The sequence below is a fragment of the Epinephelus fuscoguttatus genome, linkage group LG4 (assembly GCF_011397635.1).
Source record: "Epinephelus fuscoguttatus linkage group LG4, E.fuscoguttatus.final_Chr_v1".
Classification (NCBI taxonomy): Eukaryota; Metazoa; Chordata; class Actinopteri; order Perciformes; family Serranidae; genus Epinephelus; species Epinephelus fuscoguttatus.
Window position 1 is genome coordinate 33,323,635 of NC_064755.1, and position 19,052 is coordinate 33,342,686.

At 42.1% G+C, this 19,052-nt stretch overlaps 2 protein-coding genes and 1 long non-coding RNA gene across 4 annotated transcripts; 2 read left to right on the forward strand and 1 right to left on the reverse strand.

Annotated features, from left to right (window-relative positions):
- The first annotated feature begins 124 nt into the window (after positions 1 to 124).
- Positions 125 to 9,028, forward strand: LOC125886905 (patatin-like phospholipase domain-containing protein 2). The gene is made up of 9 exons (XM_049573275.1): positions 125 to 408; positions 2,371 to 2,603; positions 2,958 to 3,023; positions 4,090 to 4,299; positions 6,634 to 6,694; positions 6,819 to 7,022; positions 7,171 to 7,312; positions 8,274 to 8,381; positions 8,637 to 9,028. Exons 1-9 carry the CDS (start codon positions 222 to 224, stop codon positions 8,962 to 8,964), a joined length of 1,539 nt encoding a protein of 512 aa, XP_049429232.1. The 5' UTR covers positions 125 to 221; the 3' UTR covers positions 8,965 to 9,028.
- Positions 4,360 to 7,394, reverse strand: LOC125886925 (uncharacterized). Its single transcript, XR_007449106.1, has 3 exons — positions 7,260 to 7,394; positions 6,032 to 6,205; positions 4,360 to 5,944 (listed from the first exon to the last, which is right to left on the reverse strand). It is a non-coding gene; the product is annotated as an uncharacterized LOC125886925 (long non-coding RNA).
- Positions 9,029 to 11,377: 2,349 nt separating the features above from the next.
- LOC125887442 (patatin-like phospholipase domain-containing protein 2) lies at positions 11,378 to 18,058 on the forward strand. 2 transcript variants are annotated; one of them, XM_049574247.1, is made up of 9 exons: positions 11,378 to 11,731; positions 14,052 to 14,284; positions 14,401 to 14,466; positions 15,619 to 15,828; positions 15,948 to 16,008; positions 16,118 to 16,309; positions 16,772 to 16,913; positions 17,036 to 17,113; positions 17,233 to 18,058. In XM_049574247.1, the coding sequence occupies exons 1-9, from the start codon at positions 11,527 to 11,529 to the stop codon at positions 17,519 to 17,521; spliced, it is 1,476 nt and encodes a 491-aa protein (XP_049430204.1). In that variant the 5' UTR covers positions 11,378 to 11,526; the 3' UTR covers positions 17,522 to 18,058. The 2 variants fall into 2 exon arrangements, with proteins under 2 accessions (XP_049430204.1, XP_049430205.1); XM_049574248.1 differs by having other exon boundaries at positions 15,951 to 16,008.
- The last annotated feature ends 994 nt before the right edge of the window (positions 18,059 to 19,052 follow it).

The following is a 19,052-nucleotide window of genomic DNA, read 5'->3' on the forward strand; positions in this document are numbered from 1 at the left end:
TGCGACCCCATTCTGTTGTCACGTGACCGCCCCCAGCCAATAGGAGAAGAGTTCTTGATTAACACAATTACGCAACAGTTGGTTATCATCTCACCTTTGGATGTTATCTGCAGGTGATGTGGAGGTGGCGCTCAACGGTGATCAACATCATTTTGATTTTACATGTCAACTAGTTGAGACTTTTACTTGTTAGTGTGTGCGGTGGAGTTGAACCCGAGAGGATGATTGATCTGATGAAAGAGTGGAGCATCTCCTTTGCAGGATGTGGTTTTATGGGGATTTATTATGTTGGAGCCAGCAGCTGCATCCTTGAACGTTTCCCTCGCTTCATACAAGATGCGTCTAAAATCTATGGAGCGTCTGCAGGTGCTTTGATGGCTGCTGTTCTCACTCTGGGAATCCCCTTAGGTGAGCTTCATGACCAGACTTCATTCAAAAATCTGCTGTTTTAAGGCTGTCTTGTAACTAGCAAACATGCCGGATTATATTATGAAACAATATTCATGATGTCATATCAATCAACACATTTTATTGTGTAATTCGGCAATGATCTTATGCACCAGGCAGCTTTGTAGTTTGGTAAATCCCAAATTGCAGTGCCACTGTCAACACCATGTATGAAGTTTTGACATTCATTCTGCTTCTTCTTTTGTGTGTGTAATTCTTCTGTCTCTTCCATGACAGATTAGTATCTAAAAGGCATCACTGCTTGTACCCACATTAACTTCATTAGCCTCCTCATGGTCATACATATCAGAAAGCCTCTGCTGACATTTTGACCTTTGGATTTGCAGCTGTGGTTTCATCTCATTTGGACATCTCAAAATACAAAACCAACTACAGACCAGCTTTTGGTGGGATCACTCCAGTATCTGGGACAGGGCCGTCACGTGTGTGTTGTGGCAGGGGGCAAAGCCCCCTTCCAGGCTACTTCCTACTCGCTGCTTCCGCAGACTTTGCTTGGACCACACCCAACTTCGAATTCCGAACTTTGCCTTCATTGTGATCTTAACTGCACCTTGTACAAAGTCTGTTTATCTGTTTATAACATGGGCTGTATAAGATCATGTATGTAGCAACCGTAATGTCACATATTGGTTTGTGGACTGCCATTTTGAAGCCTTGAATTTGGCGTTTCAAGTGTTGCCCTTCCTGTTTTTGGAGCCAGAATTTACCAAATTTGGATGAGAGGGAGAAGCTCTGGGTTGGGAGTAAGTTTCTGCCCCAAGTGAGGGAGTTAAAGTATCTCAGGGTGTTGTTCACGAGTGAGGGTAGAATTGAGCGTGGGATGGCCTGGCGGTTTGGCGCAGCATCTGCAATGATGTGGGTGCTGTGCTGCACTGTCGTGGTGAAGAGGGAGCTGAGCTGGAAGGCAAAGTTTTTGATTTACTGGTACATCTATATCCCGACCCTCACCTATGGTCATGATCTCTGGCTAGCGACCAAAAGAATGAGATCGCGGATACAAGCAGCCGAAATGAGCTTCCTCCGAAGGGTGGCTGGGCTCAGTCTTAGAGATAGGGTGAGGAGCTCGGACATCTGAAGGGAGCTCGGAGTAGAGCCGCTGCTCCTTTGTGTCAGAGGGGTCAGTTGCACAACAGAGTTGGCCTTTAGTGTGACATAAAATGTACGTGTTGGTAGCACTTTCTAAGCAACAACAATGACATAACATAGCAGTAACAGTCATTTACCGTCTCTGTTATGTGACAGCTGATCTCATCCTTTGCTCAGAGGGTAAGGAGCTCCGTCACTTAATTTTTTTCCCAATTTCCAACATTCATGGCTGCTTTTTCTTCTTCGAGTTAGCTGCTAACTGCTAAGAGCTACCTTTTAAATCCCCCGCGGTGTGGTCACACACATAACACATCACCTATCATGCCCACGCCCATGGTCCCGTCCGGCTCGATGTCCTGTTTATGCAGACACCATTTTGGCTTAAAGGCGAGAAAGCTTGTTTCTGTATATACTAACTGTGAAATATCTACACTGATATGTGCAACAATTTTACATTTACAATTTACAAGATTAGCGTGACACTGATCTTGGGTGCCCTCCTTGAAACAGCTGATTGTATAGATCTTCTGATCTGCCAGGAGGGAGATGTGTGTGAAGCATCTGTGATTTCATAGACATGGATGTAAACTATAAGTTCAACTTGACTGGTGCACAGAGGCATACAAGCATGGGGCGATAATTCAACTTAAAGTCACAAATTAATCAGGATTTCTGTTTCAAAGTGCATGTGTGATCTTTTACGAAAGACCCTTTGTAGCTTGTGAGCTTCCTAAAATTGAAGCGATCCTTAATATTTACAATTCAGCATTTCTGTCATGCATACACTCACTGTAATCACTTTGTCCCTCTGTACAGAGAAATGCTGTGCTGACTTGATGTTCATGGCAAAAGAGGGCAGGAAGCACAAACTGGGGCCCCTGCACCCGGCCTACAATCTGCTGCAGATAGTACAGGACTCTCTGCAGAGGAGCCTCCCAGAAGACGCCCACGTTCGAGCGTCGGGGAAGCTCTGTGTGTCCCTGACCAGAGTGTCTGATGGGAAGAACGTACTGGTGTCAGAGTTTGACAGCAGAGAGGAGCTCATTGAGGTATATTTTACAGTTTGTGTGTTAATACTCAAATGTTATGAGGTGAGGAGACAGTACAGTGTGTTACATGCCAACATGATGAGTTGCCAAAAGAAAAAGAGTAGCTAGGATCTACAGTGATACAGTCATCATTATATTATTTCTTCAGTGTAATGTCTACCATGTGTTAGATCGTAAAAGGCTGAATATATATAATTTTAAATTGAGGAAGTGTAGGAGCTATATGTGGAGGCTATGTCATCCTTGACCAGAACTGAAGAAGTGATTCTCCAGAAGTTTCGTCATATCTGAAGTGTCTGTATAAGCAGTCTGTGTTTCTGTTAATAATTTGCAGTCATGTGTGCCTTCTTCCAGGCCCTCATATGCAGCTGCTTTGTGCCTTTCTACTGTGGTGTTATTCCACCAACTTACCGCGGAGTGGTGAGTAAACCAGGGAGCTAGGACAAGTTAGGACTAGGACAAGTTTTCTCTTAAGCCAGAGCATTTGAGGTGAGCTTCACTCAGTCGCAGTTTTAGGTTTAGGCACATATGCACATTACTGGACTGATATGTTATAATATTGTAACACATAATTAATTAAGTTTCAACATGTTGTAACTTTTGATACAACAACAACAACAACAACAACAACAATAATAATAATAATAATAATAATAATAATCTTTATTCATAAAGCACTTTTCAAAAGTTATAAAGTGCTTTACATGTCAATAACTTTTAAAAGAACTGATAAAATCACTTAAGTGTATAAAAACTGAGGAAATAAAAGACAGTCTAAATGAACTTAAAACTCAAGTAAAGTCAGGAAAGGCTCTCCAATAAAAGTATGTTTTAAGAAGGAACTTAAAAGAGATCACTGACTTGGCCGACCTGATTTCCTTGGGCAGACTGTTCCAGAGCCTTGGGGCCCTGACAGCAAATGCCCTGTCCCCTTTAGTTCACAGCCAGATGTCTGGAACAAACAAAAGACCTCTGCCCAAGGACCTCAAAGTACATCCTGTCGTGTACAGCACTAGGAGGTCAGAGATATACCTGGGAGAGAGACCATGGAGAGCCTTAAAAGTAATCAGTAAAATCTTAAAATCTATTCTAAACTCGAGCACTCGGAGAGCGCAGACCTCCGCCAAGCAGCTCGGATTTCCCGCCATTTTATTATTTTACTTCGCTTCAGCCGATCACCACCAAAATTTTATCATCTGTTCCTTGTCCCATTATCAACCTTTCCTGAAAATGTCATCAAAATCCGTTCAGAACTTTTCGAGTTATTTTGCAGACAAACAGACCAACACCGGCAAAATCATAACCTCCTTGGCGGAGGTAAACATACTGGGAGCCGGTGTAAAAAGGCTGTACAAGACAAAAGTGATTGCATTGTAATATACATGGGCTGGTCCTATAATTATTGCATCTTCGTGAAAACAGTGTAGCCTACAGTATCTCGGACAGTTTTCTGTCCCACTGATGACCACCCTCTTTTTCCACTCAGCATTACGTGGACGGTGCTGTCAGTGACAACCTGCCCCAGTGTCACCTGACAAACACGATCACGTTCTCCGCTTACGCCGGTGAGAGCGATCTGTGCCCTCGAGGGGCCGTGCTCAACTTCCACGAGGTGCGCTTCAACAACGTCAGCATCCAGGTCAACTCGGAGAACATGTACAGAGTGAAGAGCACCTTCTTCCCCCCGCAGCCTAAGGTGAGACACACAGCATCCATGTTTCAGAAGCTACTGACTCTGAACAGCAGTGAGAAGCAGTTTATTTCATTTATAACAGAGATTTGAAAAGTTTTGATTAAGTATAGAATTATATACAGTCAGGTCCATAATTATTTGGACGATGATATGGTTGTCGTCATTTTGGCTCTGTACACCACCACAATGGGTTTTAAATGAAACAATGAATACCTGCTTAAAGTGCAGACTCTCAGCTCTCATTTAAGGCTTTTTTCAAAAATGTAATATGAACCGTGTAGGAATTACAACCATTTCTTCACACAGTCCCCCAACTCTAAGGGCTCATAAGTATTTGGACAAACTAACATAATCATCAATTAAACAGTCAGTTTTAATACTTGGTTGCAAATCCTTTACAGTCAATGACTGCCTGAAGTGTTGGACACATAGATATCACCAGATGCTGGGTTTCTTCCCTGGTGATGCTCTGCCAGCCCTTTACTGCAGCCGTCTGCACTTCCTGCTTGTGTTTTGGGTGTTTTGCCCTCAGTTTTGGCTTCAGCAAGAGAAACGCATGCTCAGTTGGATTCAGGTCAGATGATATGACTTGGCCATTGCAGAACATTCCACTTCTTTGCCTTAAAAATGTCTTTGGTTGCTTTTGCAGTCTGCTTCAGGTCAATGTCCATCTGCACTGTGAAGCATCGTCCAATGAGTTTTGAAGCATTTGGTTGAATCTGAGCAGATAATGTAGCCCCAAACACTTCAGCTTTCATCCTGCTGCTCTTGTCAGCACGAGAAGACTTCACTAGAATAAATACAGAGGGTTTATCACAAGATGCAAACCATTGGTTAGCCTTAAAAATGGAAGGCCAGGTTAGAGTTTGTCACAAAACCATCTAAAAAGCCTGTACAGTTGTGGAATAGCATACTATGGACAGATAAGACAAAGATCAACTACCAGAATGATGGGAAGAGAAGAGAAGGAAGAAGGGAAGGAACTGCTCATGATCCAAAGCACACCACCTCATCAGTGAAGCATGGTGGAGGTACTGTTATGTCATGGCCATGTATGGCTGCCAGTGGAGCTGGTTCTCTTGTATTTATTGATGATGTGACTGCTGACAATAAACTATAAATTTTGTTCTTGTTGCCATAAAATGTATTAAACAGTAAGGAAAGCCACTTTTTGAAAACAGGTTGACACCTTAGCACTATTTAACTTTGGTTTGGTCCTCACTGTGAGTATGTGGTGCTCCTTTTAATGTTGCGTCTGTGTATCATGTTTTTATGTTTGCATTTGCATTTGCAAACCAAAGACAGATTTTTGCTTTATGCATGCAAAAAAATTGTTTTGTTTTATATGGGGCATCTCTGTGCGTAAAAAAGCTATGAAAGTTCAGCAGATGATGCAGAGAAGTGTTGTGGCAGTATGACTTAGGACCCAAATGCAAACACAATCAGGAAATGGGGAGTGGTTAAAGGCAGTTTATTGTAGTTTGAAGAAGCGCAGCTGAAGGCTTGAATAAAATGATGGCTGAGATGGGCAGGGACTGGTGAAGCAGAGCAGGCAGATTAGCTGAAGGCAGAGCACACCAAATACGGAAGCAGAAGACAAGAACAAGGCTGGACGTGGCAGGTTATGGTTGGGGCTGGTGTGGTGAACCTGAGACATAGAACAGAGCGTGAATTGATGCCTGAAAGTACAAAAAGACAGTGTCAAAAAACTAGAAGTTGGCCTTGACGTCTGTACCGCAGAGGAGACTGACAGATCTGGCAGAGTCTGGATGTCTGAGCAGGGGTTTTCTGCTGCAGTGGATTGATTGTAGATGTGGTTCAGGTGTGCAGGTCCCAGCTGCTGGCACTCAGGAGGATCGTCAGGAGGCAGGGATCAGGAGGCCATGCCCAGCAAACACACAGAGACAGACTGAAAACAAACATGCAACACTAGGAAAGGGAAACAGGAAACACAAGGGAGAGGCAAAGCTGAAACCCTGACAGAGGTGGACATTCAGAATGGACCCATGACCCACTTTTGTACTGGAACCCACCAGCTGGGAACACACATAAGGACAACCTACTGTTGCTTCTTGTCCTTTGTAAAGGAGATGAAAATGTGTTTCTAAAGTTTGTGGTTAAAGTCCTCGCTGAACCAAATCTCGGCTGAGAGGTCACGGCTCTGTAATGACTTAGAAATGTCTTTTGTTTTCTACTTTTTGCCCTCTGCAGGCCAGAAATTAATTATTGCAACCTCACATATACAGCACACAAAAACAATTTCATTTGATAGTGATGGACTGTGAACACCTGCAGATTTCTCTTGCATCCCTACCAATCATGTTTTGGATTCTACAGGCAATGGCTGAAATCTGCCACAATGGCTACACAGACGCACTCCGCTTCCTACAAGAAAACAGTAAGGACATAATGACTGTTGAATATTCATGTAAACAGAAGGTGGGGAAGATTTATTTTTTTATTTCTTGTACTAACTCTGCTTCTTATTGTAGAAATCATCTCAATTTAAATGTCCATTACAGATCTGATTAGCACCGAGTGTCCCCTAAGGAGTTTGGAGATGGACGCACCCAAACTTGCTTGTTGTGAGCTGAAGGTGAAGGAGTCAACTGAAGCTGAGAAGTCCAGTGAGAACACACAACACGATGGAGTGAAACCACATCAAGAAGAGCACGGGTGGCTGGATCCACAGCTCATAGAAAACCTCCCAGTTAACATCAAAAAGGGTAAGGAGAGGACACTGAGGGGCAGCTGACATTGCTTGTCATCAGCAGGGAAATCATCCAGCAGAACAATTCAGAACCACTCTGCCAGTACTGTAAATGTTATGCTGTGAACCTAAATAATGTTTGTTCTTCACTGTATTCATGTTAGCTTTGTGTGAAGCCTGTAAAGAGACGCATGCAGCTGGTGGACTGTTGTCCCAAGTGACCGAGTACCTGCCAAAGAAAGTGACTTCCTACTTGCAGCTCCCCCGCACTCTGCCCGTGACGTCAGCCTACTCTCTGGCCAAGAGGTACCATGACTGTGTTCAACTTGCTACAATACCACATGCAAATTCTTTCTCCTCTGTGACTGTCGGATCATCAGAAGCTTATCTATGTCATCTTGTTTCCAAAAGTGTGGCCACTGCCGCCTGGTGGTATGAAGGCTGTCTATCTACAGAGGCATTCACACCTGTACTTATAGCTGTCCACTTTTTTTTAACACATTTACAAGTGATTGATTACACACACATTGATTCTGAATACACATTCGCAGATTCCTGTACACATGAACAAATCTCAGCACACATTTAGAGATTATAAGTGCTATATCGTAGGCAACTGGACTTGCTTGCGTTTACTTTAATGTTTCGCCTCTCATTCAAGAAGCTTCTTCAGTTGGATGACTGAGAGTCTTTTACACATTTACAAATCTGATTACGCACACACAGATTGACTCAACTCTCCACACACATTTGTAAATAATTATGGCCCCATACAAAGGCTCCACCTGTCTGGTACTGAAGTCCAAACAGGATACTACAAGTGCTGCACATGATTTCTGCAAATCCTCTTTGACCTAGATGACTATATTTAATGACTGTGAACCACAGGTAAATATTTGGGGGATGATAATAGTCTGCTGCAGCATCTAGTGAGTTCAGTCTAGTTTGATTTGCAGCCTCCAAACGAAATAAACCTGCTACATGATTTTTTTTGTTACTTGAATGATACCATTATGCACATTGAGGCTTCTTTTCCATTTACTACTGATGTAAAAGCAAGAAAATCCTCCAAATAGAAGATTTTTGTCTATGTTTTGTCTGTTCACAATGAGAACTTTCAACTTCGATTCATTACTAATGTTTGCAGCTTTCACTTGGGTCAGATTTTAATGTAGGATTTGTAAAAGTTTTAAAAGTTTTTTTTTTTTTGTTTGTTTGTTTGTTTTTGACTTAGTCATATCGTCTGATTTTGAATGTTCCTATTTAGATTTGTGAACTGGATCCCAGATGTACCAAAGGACATGAGCTGGCTCTACGACATGGCTGGAGACATTTACCAACAAGCTTGGAAGGACAAGGAGAAGGACTATGACCGGTATGAAGTTAAATAATAATTTCTCTTGTCTAAAGCTTCATAAATGTGCAGACAAAGCAAATTTCAGTGACTTAAACCATCACTCTTGGCTGCACTTATGCTCAGCTGTGATTTCAGCTGAATGCTAACATTGTGGTGAACTTGAGATTTATACAAGTGGACCTTTTGGTGTAGCAAAGTGGTGAACTGACACATCAGCACCTGCCATTCCTGCCCTTAAGATGAATCCTTGTCTCCACCCTGTGCTTCTTCCAGCGAGTCGTCACTGCGCAGATCTACCAGTCTGCCATCAGACCTGAACCTGTTGGATCTGAGAGAAGAGGACGTGAACGCTCTCCCAGTGACCCCGGGAGCTGCTCCCACCTCCAGTCTTACCCTCAACGGGAACACACTCTGGGACCACATGCCTCTGACTCCACCCCTCACACCCACTGTCAGCCCCACCTCTGGGTTTGGTGAAGCCACCACAAAGTCACCTAAAGGAGCAGGCGGAGTCGGAGGCTGGGGTTTGGGCAGAGCTGTGGGGTGGATCCGAAATATTGCATCCGAGCAAACTCCAGACCTCAAGAAAACGGACGATTAATACTCCTGCATTCAAGTACATTTATTTAATGTTGCACCAAAAGAGAAGGAAACAAAAATGTTAAATAAATAAATGCAAAAATATTCTGTGTTTTGTGGTGTCAGTATCGAAGAAAATATCTGTGGGTTCTTATACATTTTTATCAGATACAGAAAGCAGCTGTCCAGTAGTAGCCCACTGACTGTACTACTGTTATTGAAGTAACTTCACATCTATGTCCTCCCTCTCTTCCAGCTTTGCCTCATTCAGTTAGTCTTTTGGGAAAGTTAAAAACTTCCTGGGGTTGTATGTCTCCATTAAAAAAAAAAAAGTGTGTAAGATTTAGAGGGATTTAGTGCCATCTAGTGGTAAAGATTGCAGATTACAACCAGCTGAAACTTATTGTGGTTTACACTTTGCAGAAATACAGACGAACCAACAGCTTGGAAGACAAACCAAGATCTGGGTGTCCAAGGGTTTCTTCAGCAAGAAATGACCGCATCCTGATCCACATGTGCAGGCAAAACCGCCGAATGACATCACAGGAGCTTCGGCAGCAGTGGTCAAACCAAACTGGTGTCCAGTGTTCCACCCGCACTGTACGTGGCCGACTTTAGATCATGGCTTAAGGTCCTACAAGGCTATCAAGAAGCCCCTGATCAATGAGAGACAGAGGTTAGCCCGGTGTCGTTGGGCCCAGGCACACAAGAACTGGACAGCCAGGAATTGGAAGAAGATTTTGTGGTCAGATGAGTCCAGTTTCCAGCTTTATCTTCCTCCTACTAATGTGAGGGTACGCAGAAGGCCAGGCGAAGCATTATCTCCAGCATGTACAGTACCTACTGTCAGGCATGGTGGAGGCAGTATCATGGTTTGGGGATGCATGAGTGCTGCTGGTGTTGGTCATCTCACTGTCTGTGATGGCACATTGAACTCTACCAAGTATTGTACCATTCTCGAAATCCACATGCTCCCTTCTGCACGTGCACTGTTCCGTCGAGGTAAAAACTGGATGTTTCAACAAGATAATGCCCCTTGCCACACATCCAAGGCCAGTAGAACTTGGCTGCAGGAGCACAGTATCCAGGTCTTCGAGTGGCCAGCTCAATCCCCGGACATGAGCCCCATTGAAAATCTGTGGTGGATTATCAAAAGGTCTGTCAAGAATTTAGTTTTGTTAGTTTTTCTTGTAAACAATAAACAAAAAAATATAATTTGTATTTGTTTGTATCTGTCTAATGCAGCCACACCTTTTGAAACACAAAAAAGATTTTTCCACAAATATTTCATGATAATATTTGAGATTGTGTAAAATTTTAAGGGTGTCCGAAAACTTTTTTCCACCACTGTATTTCTGATTCTGACCTTCAGGAGGTTTTTGCCGGGAGCTGAAGTATCCACAAGGTCTCCTCCTCTCCAAGACAAACAGACCTGGGGTCTCATTTATAAAACAATGCGTAGGATCCATACTAAATCTGTACGTATGAACAAAAGCCAAAAATGGCAATATTAGACAATATCTACAATCAGGCTTCCACCTCACCATCTCTGTCGCCAATTTCCTCTCTCTAAAATGTTCGTAAGCATGGGTCAAAGCTTCTCCCATCAAGTCTGTATTTAGAAATCACAACTTTTGCGTGGGGAGTGGTGTACACCTCTTTCAAACCTCGTTTTGCACGTGCACAGTGTTTATAAATGAGACCCCAGGTGATTTAAACTGGTAAAAACACTGAATAAAGCAGTTGTTGAATTTTCAAATGTACGACAGTCCTTGGACATATCGTGCACCCATTGCTTCAGGTCAGAAAAATAAACAGCCAAATCTGAGCTTTAAGTAGTGATATTTCATCAAAGTCACTTTATTCTATAACCCTTTCAAAATAAATCATTTGCACTAACTGACCAGCATGCACGACAATACATACACTCCAGGATTTTGTCTTCAACATTCAGCTTTTAAACATCAAAGGGAAAGTTTTAAAAATCTAATAACTAATTTATGGTGGAGGGAGGGTCATGCATTTTCCTCCAGTCACTTGTGGGGTTCAAGGAAAATACATGTAGCTTCAGACAGGGTCAACAGGTTGTTTTGTTTTGTTTTTCTCTGTGAGACCATATTTGTCATGTCATGTTTTCTTCTGTGCTTTATGTTTTATTATTTGCATGTAATTAAAAAAAAAAAAAAAAAAGAACAGTCCCTGAGTTGCTTCATGTATTTTTTCAAACCTGTATTTTTTTTTCTTTAACTGATGGGTCAAAAACAGGAAGCTAAGTGGAGAAATCCCTCTGAGTGAGACTGTTGTCCCCCTGCCCCTCTTCTTTCCCTCCAGTACTGCACACGTGTTGTTGGTTATGAAAGTCAGTTATGGAAACCGTATCACATGTCATGCAGCTGTCCTAATTACCCCCAGTACCTGAAGTGGGCCCCAGCGTGTTTTCTTTTTTTTTCCCACATGTGACGTTTGAGGCTAGTAAGTTGTTTAAGACTGTTTACAACCCAAAGAATATTGAAGGGGATCCAAATACACTAGGTGAACTCTTATAGATGGATGAGGAGACTTACAGAGGTGTGGTTTTGAGTCGATGGAAACCTCAGAGAAGATGTCTAACTGGGACGAGGAGTGGAACATCTCGTTTGCAGGCTGTGGATTTAGGAGTATTTACTACCTGGGGGCTTTGAGCTGTATCCTGGAGCGGGCCCCACGGCTGGTTCATGGAGCGTCTAAGATCTGTGGAGCTTCATCTGGTTGTCTCGTGGCTGCAGCTTTGACTGTTGGGATTCCCATCGGTGAGTTTACTATACATTGCAGACTAAAAGCTGAGTGATATCGTCATGGTTTATCAGTTTTATTGGGTATTTTATATCAGGATCTGTTGGCTGACATCATTATTGTATGTCTCATGATGGTCAAATAATGCTTTGAGGTTATAGTTCATTTCCCATTACACAACTGTCATGTTATGAAATCAGTTTTTTCTTCCCTTAATATTTATGTCTAAAATAAACTAAATGTGAAGCTAACTTTGCAAGTAAATAAGTAATTTCTTATGTTATTTATTTGCTGCTTACAGACAGTATGGAGTATGAGTCAAGTTAATGGACAATGATTATATTACAGATCAATTAAAAGCTGTGCGTTTTTTAATTAAACAAAGGCAATATATGTTTTGTTGTACTCCACATATGTCTCACGTGATACTACAAGTTTTCATTTCATAGCAACTGAAGTGCCTGGCTATTCAGAAAGGTCAGGGATGTGTTATCTCAGAGCATTTACTGTTATTGATACTTGAAGTAAACACTGTTCTTGGCAGGTTCACTGACCCACACAGAGTCCATGCAATAGTGAGAGCAAATTCCAGAGGTGACATGGAGTTCAAAGCAAAGGGAGGCCAGATGAGGAAAATCATCCAATACTCACTGTTTCTGCTTTCTTCTGTCATTCACTTAAACACAAAAATAAAAAATGATAATAAAAAAACATCACAACAAAAAGCATATTTTATTTTCCAGGTATTCTTATAATGTAACAACAACCCTGAATGTAAGTAGAAACTTTATTTTTGTAATTAAAATTACCGCCCCACAATTGTATGCCTCCGCACAGAAATTAAGTTTCTCTTACAGTTTACATCCATGTGTGTGAAAACATGGATGCTTCACACACATCTTCCTACGACAGCACAGAAGATCTGTACAAGCAGCATAGTCTTAAGGTGGACACCCAAAATCAGTGTCACCAATTCAGTATCTGACAAAATGTCTCCCCTTCTCTTCCTGAGATATAAGGTTAAGTAATAGCCAGAAAAGTGTTTTTTTATTATTTTTTAAGATTTTTTTTTGGCTATTTTGCCTTTATTGGACAGGACAGGTAAGCATGAAGGGGAAGAGAGAGAGGGGGGGGGGATGACATGCAGCAAAGGGCCACAGGCTGGATTCAAACCCAGGCCGCTGTGGCAACAGCCTTGTACATGGGGCGCCTGCTCTACCACTAAGCCACCAGCACCCCATGGCAAGAAAAGTGTTTTAAGCAGAACATTATGATGTCACAGTGAAGCTGACCTAGCTGGCATAGACTTTGACCTTTGACCACAAAATTCTGATCAGTTTATTCTTCAGTCCAAGTGAGGGTTTGTGCCAAAGTACAAGAAATTCCCTCTTGGCGTTCTTGAGATACGTGTTCACAAGAATGAGACAAACAAGGTCACATAGACATTGATCTTTGACCTATGACCACCAAAATCTAATCAGTTTATCATTTAGTCCAAGTGAATGTTTGTGCCAAATTTGAAGAAATTCCGTTGAGGCGTTCTTGAGATATTTCGTTCACAAGGATGGGACAGATGGATGAACAACCTGAAAACATAATGCCTCCAGCCAAGGCCATCACCAGCGCAGAGGCATAAAAATGTCAGTGCATACACAACACATAACTGAACAAATGACACACAGTGCAGTTTAAAATAATTTAAGATTTCCAACTTAAAAATGCTTAAAAATACCCACAAATAATTAATAATCCCAACCCTCACCTATGGTCATGAGCTCTGGGTAGTGACCGAAAGAATGAGATCACGGATTAAAGCGGCCAAAATGAGTTTCCTCTGTGGGGTGGTTTGGCTCAGCCAGATAGGGTAAGGAGCTCAGACATCTGGAGGGAGGTCGGAACCCTTTCTCGTCGTAAGAGGTCAGTTGAGGTGGTTCAGACGTCTGATCAGGATCCTCCTGGGCTCCTCCTGTTAGAGGTGTTACGTGCACGTCCAACTTGTAGGAGGCAGTGGGGCAGACCCAGAACATGCTGGAGGGATTACATATCTCATCTGACCTGAAGAGCGTTGCTGGGGAGAGGGACGTCTAGGGTGCTTTGCTCGGCCTGCTGCCCCCACGACCTAGCCCTGGATAAGGGGATGAAAATGGATCGATGGGTGGATGCTGTATAAGATACAAATCAATCTACAATACCCAGAATACATTTTGCAGAAGCGATAGAGCTCAGTGAGTCAGGGGTTCAGCTTACCCACATGTCAATGATTCTCTAACTCACTTATTCACCTTTGCTGCATCATGAATACATCAATATGTGATTTTGCTTAATTTTCCTCCTCAGAGGAGTTCTGTGTTGATGTTTTGGCTGTGGCGAAAGAGGCCAGGAAACACACTCTGGGAGTTTTCCACCCGACCTTCAGTCTGCTGCGGACAGTAAGGGACTCCCTGCTGGAGAGGCTCCCAGCAGACGCTCACCTCCGGGCCTCTGGAAAGCTCTGCGTGTCCCTCACCAGGCTGTCTGATGGGAGGAATGTTTTGGTGTCAGAGTTTGACAGCAGAGAGGAGCTCATTCAGGTAGAATGGAGGAGAGATGGGGACTGAGGTGTTATACAAACTGGTCTGATCTCATGAGTCTGTTTTGATAGTTTGCTGTATTCTGAAGTTTTGTTCTTCATTGTTTACTGCTGCAGGTTCTGATGTGCAGCTGTTTTTTCCCTGTTTACTGTGGTTTTGTCCCACCTTCGTACCGTGGAGTGGTGAGTAGATATACTGTACATTTCTTAAGTTAAGTGTTTGTGAGAGGATTAGAAAGAAATGGTTATACAATATGGTTTTCCTGTGTTATTTACTTTAAAGCCCCTTTAATCCGAATTTTTTAAAATCTTATAAATAGGGGCTTTAAGTAATAAATCAGAGTAGGAATTTCAGGCACAACTTGATCTATTTCATGGTGAATGGAGAATATAAAAAAGGTACTCCTGGGCCCATTTTGTTTTGGTTATTTTAGTTCTGTAACGTAGCTACGGTGGAGTATGACATTTTTTTCATTTTAAAGGTCCAGTATGCAGGACTTAGTGGCATCTCGTGATGAGGTTGCAGAACTGAAACTTCTGCCATGTGTCAAGCATGTACAAAAACTACGGTGGCCGATGTGAAAACGCAAAAACGCAAATAGCCCAGTTCAGATCCAGTGTTGGATTTGTCCATTCTCAGCTACTGTAGAACAACATGGCAGACACGGTAGAAGAGGATCTGCTCTGTATGTAGCTATAAATGGCTCAATCTAAGGTAATAATACACAACGATTCTTAGTTTTAGGGGATTCCAAACCAATGAAATGATAAATATGAATGAATATATTTCATGTCTGTCAATAGATGCCTCCAAATCCTACAAACTGGACCTTAAAACATAATTTTTAATACAACTTTCTTGGATCACACAGGATGAAAGAACTAGGCATTTTTTTAGAGCTGCCATTCTGCATCTGTGCTCAACAACCCTGCAGGGAGACCACCAACATAGAAGGGTACAAACCAGTTTCTTAAACCCAGTCTCACTCAAAAGTCGTCAAATATCGGTGCATGGGCAGCAATGTCCGGCGTCAGACACCGACGATAAAAAGCTGTCCTTTCACGTTGGCATTATACGCTGCTGGGCACCATTATTGTTTAACATTAGGGGGAAATGCAGTGGTACAATAAGTTAGAGGGATAGATAGAGATAGGGGGGAAAGCACACCAAAAAAATTGTCATATGCACTAAACAAATGTCTTCACTATGCCTGAGTGGTAATACATTTAATTTGTAACACTCCACATGCCTCTTAGAGACAAAGATACAGCTCACGCAGTACATACATGCATTCAGCAGGGAGCTGAGTTTGATTTCTCTTCCTGTCTCCTCAGCTGTATATGGATGGAGCCCTGAGCAACAACATGCCTTTGTTTGAGCACAGAAACACCATCACTATGGCCCCGTTCTCCGGCGAGAGTGACATCTGCCCCAGAGAGGGGACATTCAACTTCTTCGAGGTGCACTATGGCAACGTGAGCATCCAGGTCAACACCGGCAATGTGCATCGGGTCTGCACATCCTTCCTCCCTCCCACACTTGAGGTGGGTGATTTTTCTTTAAAACAGTGTTTATACAAATGACAAAAGAATTTTGAAATGTTGACACAGTTCTCTGTAATGTAAAGGAAGAGCAAACAAACCTCCACTTTTGTGTTTGACAGAAGCTGGCTGAGATCTGCCACAACGGTTACATGGATGCTCTTCATTTCCTGAAAGAAAGAGGTGAGTTCCTCCACCTTCATCCTCCTCCTCATGACTGAGTCTTTGATTTTACTGGTTCACACCATGTAGTGACAACTAATACATGCTATCAGTCATTTGTGTCTTACAGACCTGCTTGGAACACAGTGTCTTCCTCCCAGTGTGACGGCGGAGATGGACATAGTCAAACCTGCTTGTTGTGAGCTGGCGAAGAAAGTTAAGTCCCAGAACACGGGGTTGAACGGACAAAACTCTCATCAGGAAGATCATTGTTGGCTAAGCCCGGAAGTCATAGAGAACCTGCCAGTTAGCTTCAAGAAAGGTAAGGACGGCCGGTGTCAGCAGGTCACAGGTTTGTAGGTCTGAGAGGGGGTTTAATTCAATTAAATTAAACAGAACTTTATTTACCATGAAGGAAGTTCTTGTGCCAGAGAATGCTGCAAATTACAATAACACCAAGTACAGTAACCACAATTTTAACGATTCACAACCAGTACCAAGTTTCAAGCATCTTGGACATCACTGAAGATGTGTCCAAGCTGCACCACATGGTGTTTGAGAAACTTGACATTCCCCTTCCTCATTTCTGTACCTCACTGAGCCAGTTTGTCACACTCACAAAATTAACTCACCTCAAAATTACAGGATAAAAATAATTTTGAAATGTTTTATTGTTCAAGTTAAGGACTGTCAGATTTATTTTGGTTACAGACTATAACACTGACATTAAAGTTGCTGCAATGAAGACATCGTGTGTGTGCATATGCTTGTGTGTGTGTGTTAGTGCTGTGTGAGGCCTGCAGGGACAGTCATGGTGGCAACACTCGGTGGTCTCAGCTCACCAAGTTCCCTCCAGTGAAGGTGGTTTTGTGTCTACTGACGCTCCTCATGCTGCCCATTGAGCTGAGCTTCTTACTCATAAAAAGGTAAAGTGGTTTGATGATGCAATGCAGCAAGAGAATCACACTTATTTCATATCCTGCTTCTCTCATTATTACTAGCATCACGTATTTACACTTAATGCTTTGTATGTCTTTTATTGTGGCAGCATAATATTATCACTGTTGACGCTGACTGCAGATCTCTGCAGGCAGACATGGAAAAGCGGAGGCAAGGACCTCAACAGGTGTGTGCACTTGGAAATATATAATTTGAAGGTTTTTTTTAACCTTGAGTTTATCTATTTTAATCTCAGTTATTGGGTCAAGGTTACACATGGTCTTTGACAATCTTTGTATTCTCCAGTACATTTTCCAGGTCGTCTCACTCAGATCTTAGAAGCCAGACAGGGGAAAACATCAACATTAAACCTCTGACCTCGACAATCACCAGAAATTCTAAGAGAACTCTTCACTGGGACAACAATGGTAACCTGGCCCTCCTCTCCCTCACATCCACCTGCACAGGTCCATCCAGCTTCCCCTCCCCCAACACACCTGCATACAGCAAGGTGACTTTAAACCACAGGAGTAAACGGACTCTTCATCAAACATCAACCGGGCAGAAAAAAGCCTGTTTAGAACTGCAAATGTGAAATAGAATACCTAGAAATAGAATAGCTTAATTGATATGTATTTATAATCTCTGTGTAGGAGAAGAAATGCATGTTTAGATTTGTGTTTCGGATCTTCTGCTACGTTATGAACCATCCACATCTCTCAGGTCGTCTGGTTCAGGTCTGCTTTGTGTGTCTAGAGTCAAAACTAATCATGGAGAAGAAAAGTTCAGATTTTATGCACCACGTCTTAAACAATCTCCCCAAAACCTGCCGGTCTGGTTCAACCCTCACTTCTTTTAAATAAAGGCTGAAGATTTTTGTTTGCTGCTGCCTTTTATTAAGTTTATTCATTGTTTACACCGTAATGTAACTTTTACTCTGGTGCTTTATACCTTTTATTCTATTCAAGCTCTTTTTTATTTTCTATTCTCTGTGCTCTTTAATGACTGTTTGAAATGTCCTTTTATAAGGTGTTTCTTTCGCACTGTTTTGATGTTTTTAATGTTTCATGTAGAGCACTTTGAATTGCCTTGTTGCTGATATGTGCTACATAAATAAACTTGCTTCGTCTGACTCATGTATCGGTTCAACAAGGCTCAAAAACCGCCTTAGCTGGTGACCAAAAGCTTATCCTAACTTTCCCCAATTAACAATTATTTACCCTGTTTACCCAGTCAAAGTTAACAAGCAAACGAGCATGTTGTTGAATGACCAGCTACTTTAAAGTAAGGCATAAAATCATTCCAGACTTAACTTGGTCAAGAGTTGACAAGGAAAGTGATGCAATGTTTGTATCCAGGGTTATTTGCTATTTGTTTTTTCGAGGTTCTGTAAACAAAAAGCAAATGTTATATGCTGAAACATTTTCATTAGATGATGTGAGTTTCGTAGGATATCATACAATCCCCTACATGAATTTTTTATGTTTATATGACTTTTTTTTTTTGGCTTTTATTTCCAAGTATGTGACTTGGAGTGTATGGTACTTATTTTTTGTATGTTGTAAAGCAGGGTAGTAACAAGCCCCTACGTTCTGCTGCTGGAGGTCTTGAGGCGTTCAAATCTTCATTTGCAGGCCTGTTTCTGCAGCTGATTTTCACCTCTGACCTCACTGAGAAGGAAAAGAAGCAGAAAAGTTTGTTTCATCCCCTTTGAAACTGTAGTTGGTAACTTTTATAACAACATTTTTGTTACATGAAAACTGTCACTGTGTCCAAAGAAATTCATGCTACACCCCCTGCCTATTCTTACTGCGCGTTAGCCTTACCGGCCTTACCGCACATGATGAAAACAACCAATCAAAATCAAACATGTCAACGGCTGCTTGTTAACTGTGGTCAAACTGTCAGAAGAGGCAGCACTAATCAAATATGGATCAAGATTCTGTTACTGTATTGCCTATTTCTCACCTAAAATGTTTTCAGAGGCATATTTTAAGTGCACTCTTCAGCTGTAAAAAGAAGTTTGTGACCCGACCACCATTTTGAAAACAGTGGAGCTGGAAGCCGGAGCAAACGTTCTCATTTTTTACAGCTAAACAGTGCGTTAGAAACAGTCTATGGTTAGA

Coding starts and splice junctions, on each gene's coding strand:
- LOC125886905 (XM_049573275.1), top strand. CDS start 222: ATGATTGATCTGATGAAAGAGTGGAGCATCTCCTTTGCAGGATGTGGT. Junction 409..2,370: donor CACTCTGGGAATCCCCTTAG/GTGAGCTTCATG, acceptor CCCTCTGTACAG/AGAAATGCTGTGCTGACTTG. Junction 3,024..4,089: donor CACCAACTTACCGCGGAGTG/GTGAGTAAACCA, acceptor TTTTCCACTCAG/CATTACGTGGACGGTGCTGT.
- LOC125887442 (XM_049574247.1), top strand. CDS start 11,527: ATGGAAACCTCAGAGAAGATGTCTAACTGGGACGAGGAGTGGAACATC. Junction 11,732..14,051: donor GACTGTTGGGATTCCCATCG/GTGAGTTTACTA, acceptor TTTCCTCCTCAG/AGGAGTTCTGTGTTGATGTT. Junction 16,914..17,035: donor AGCTTCTTACTCATAAAAAG/GTAAAGTGGTTT, acceptor TTATTGTGGCAG/CATAATATTATCACTGTTGA.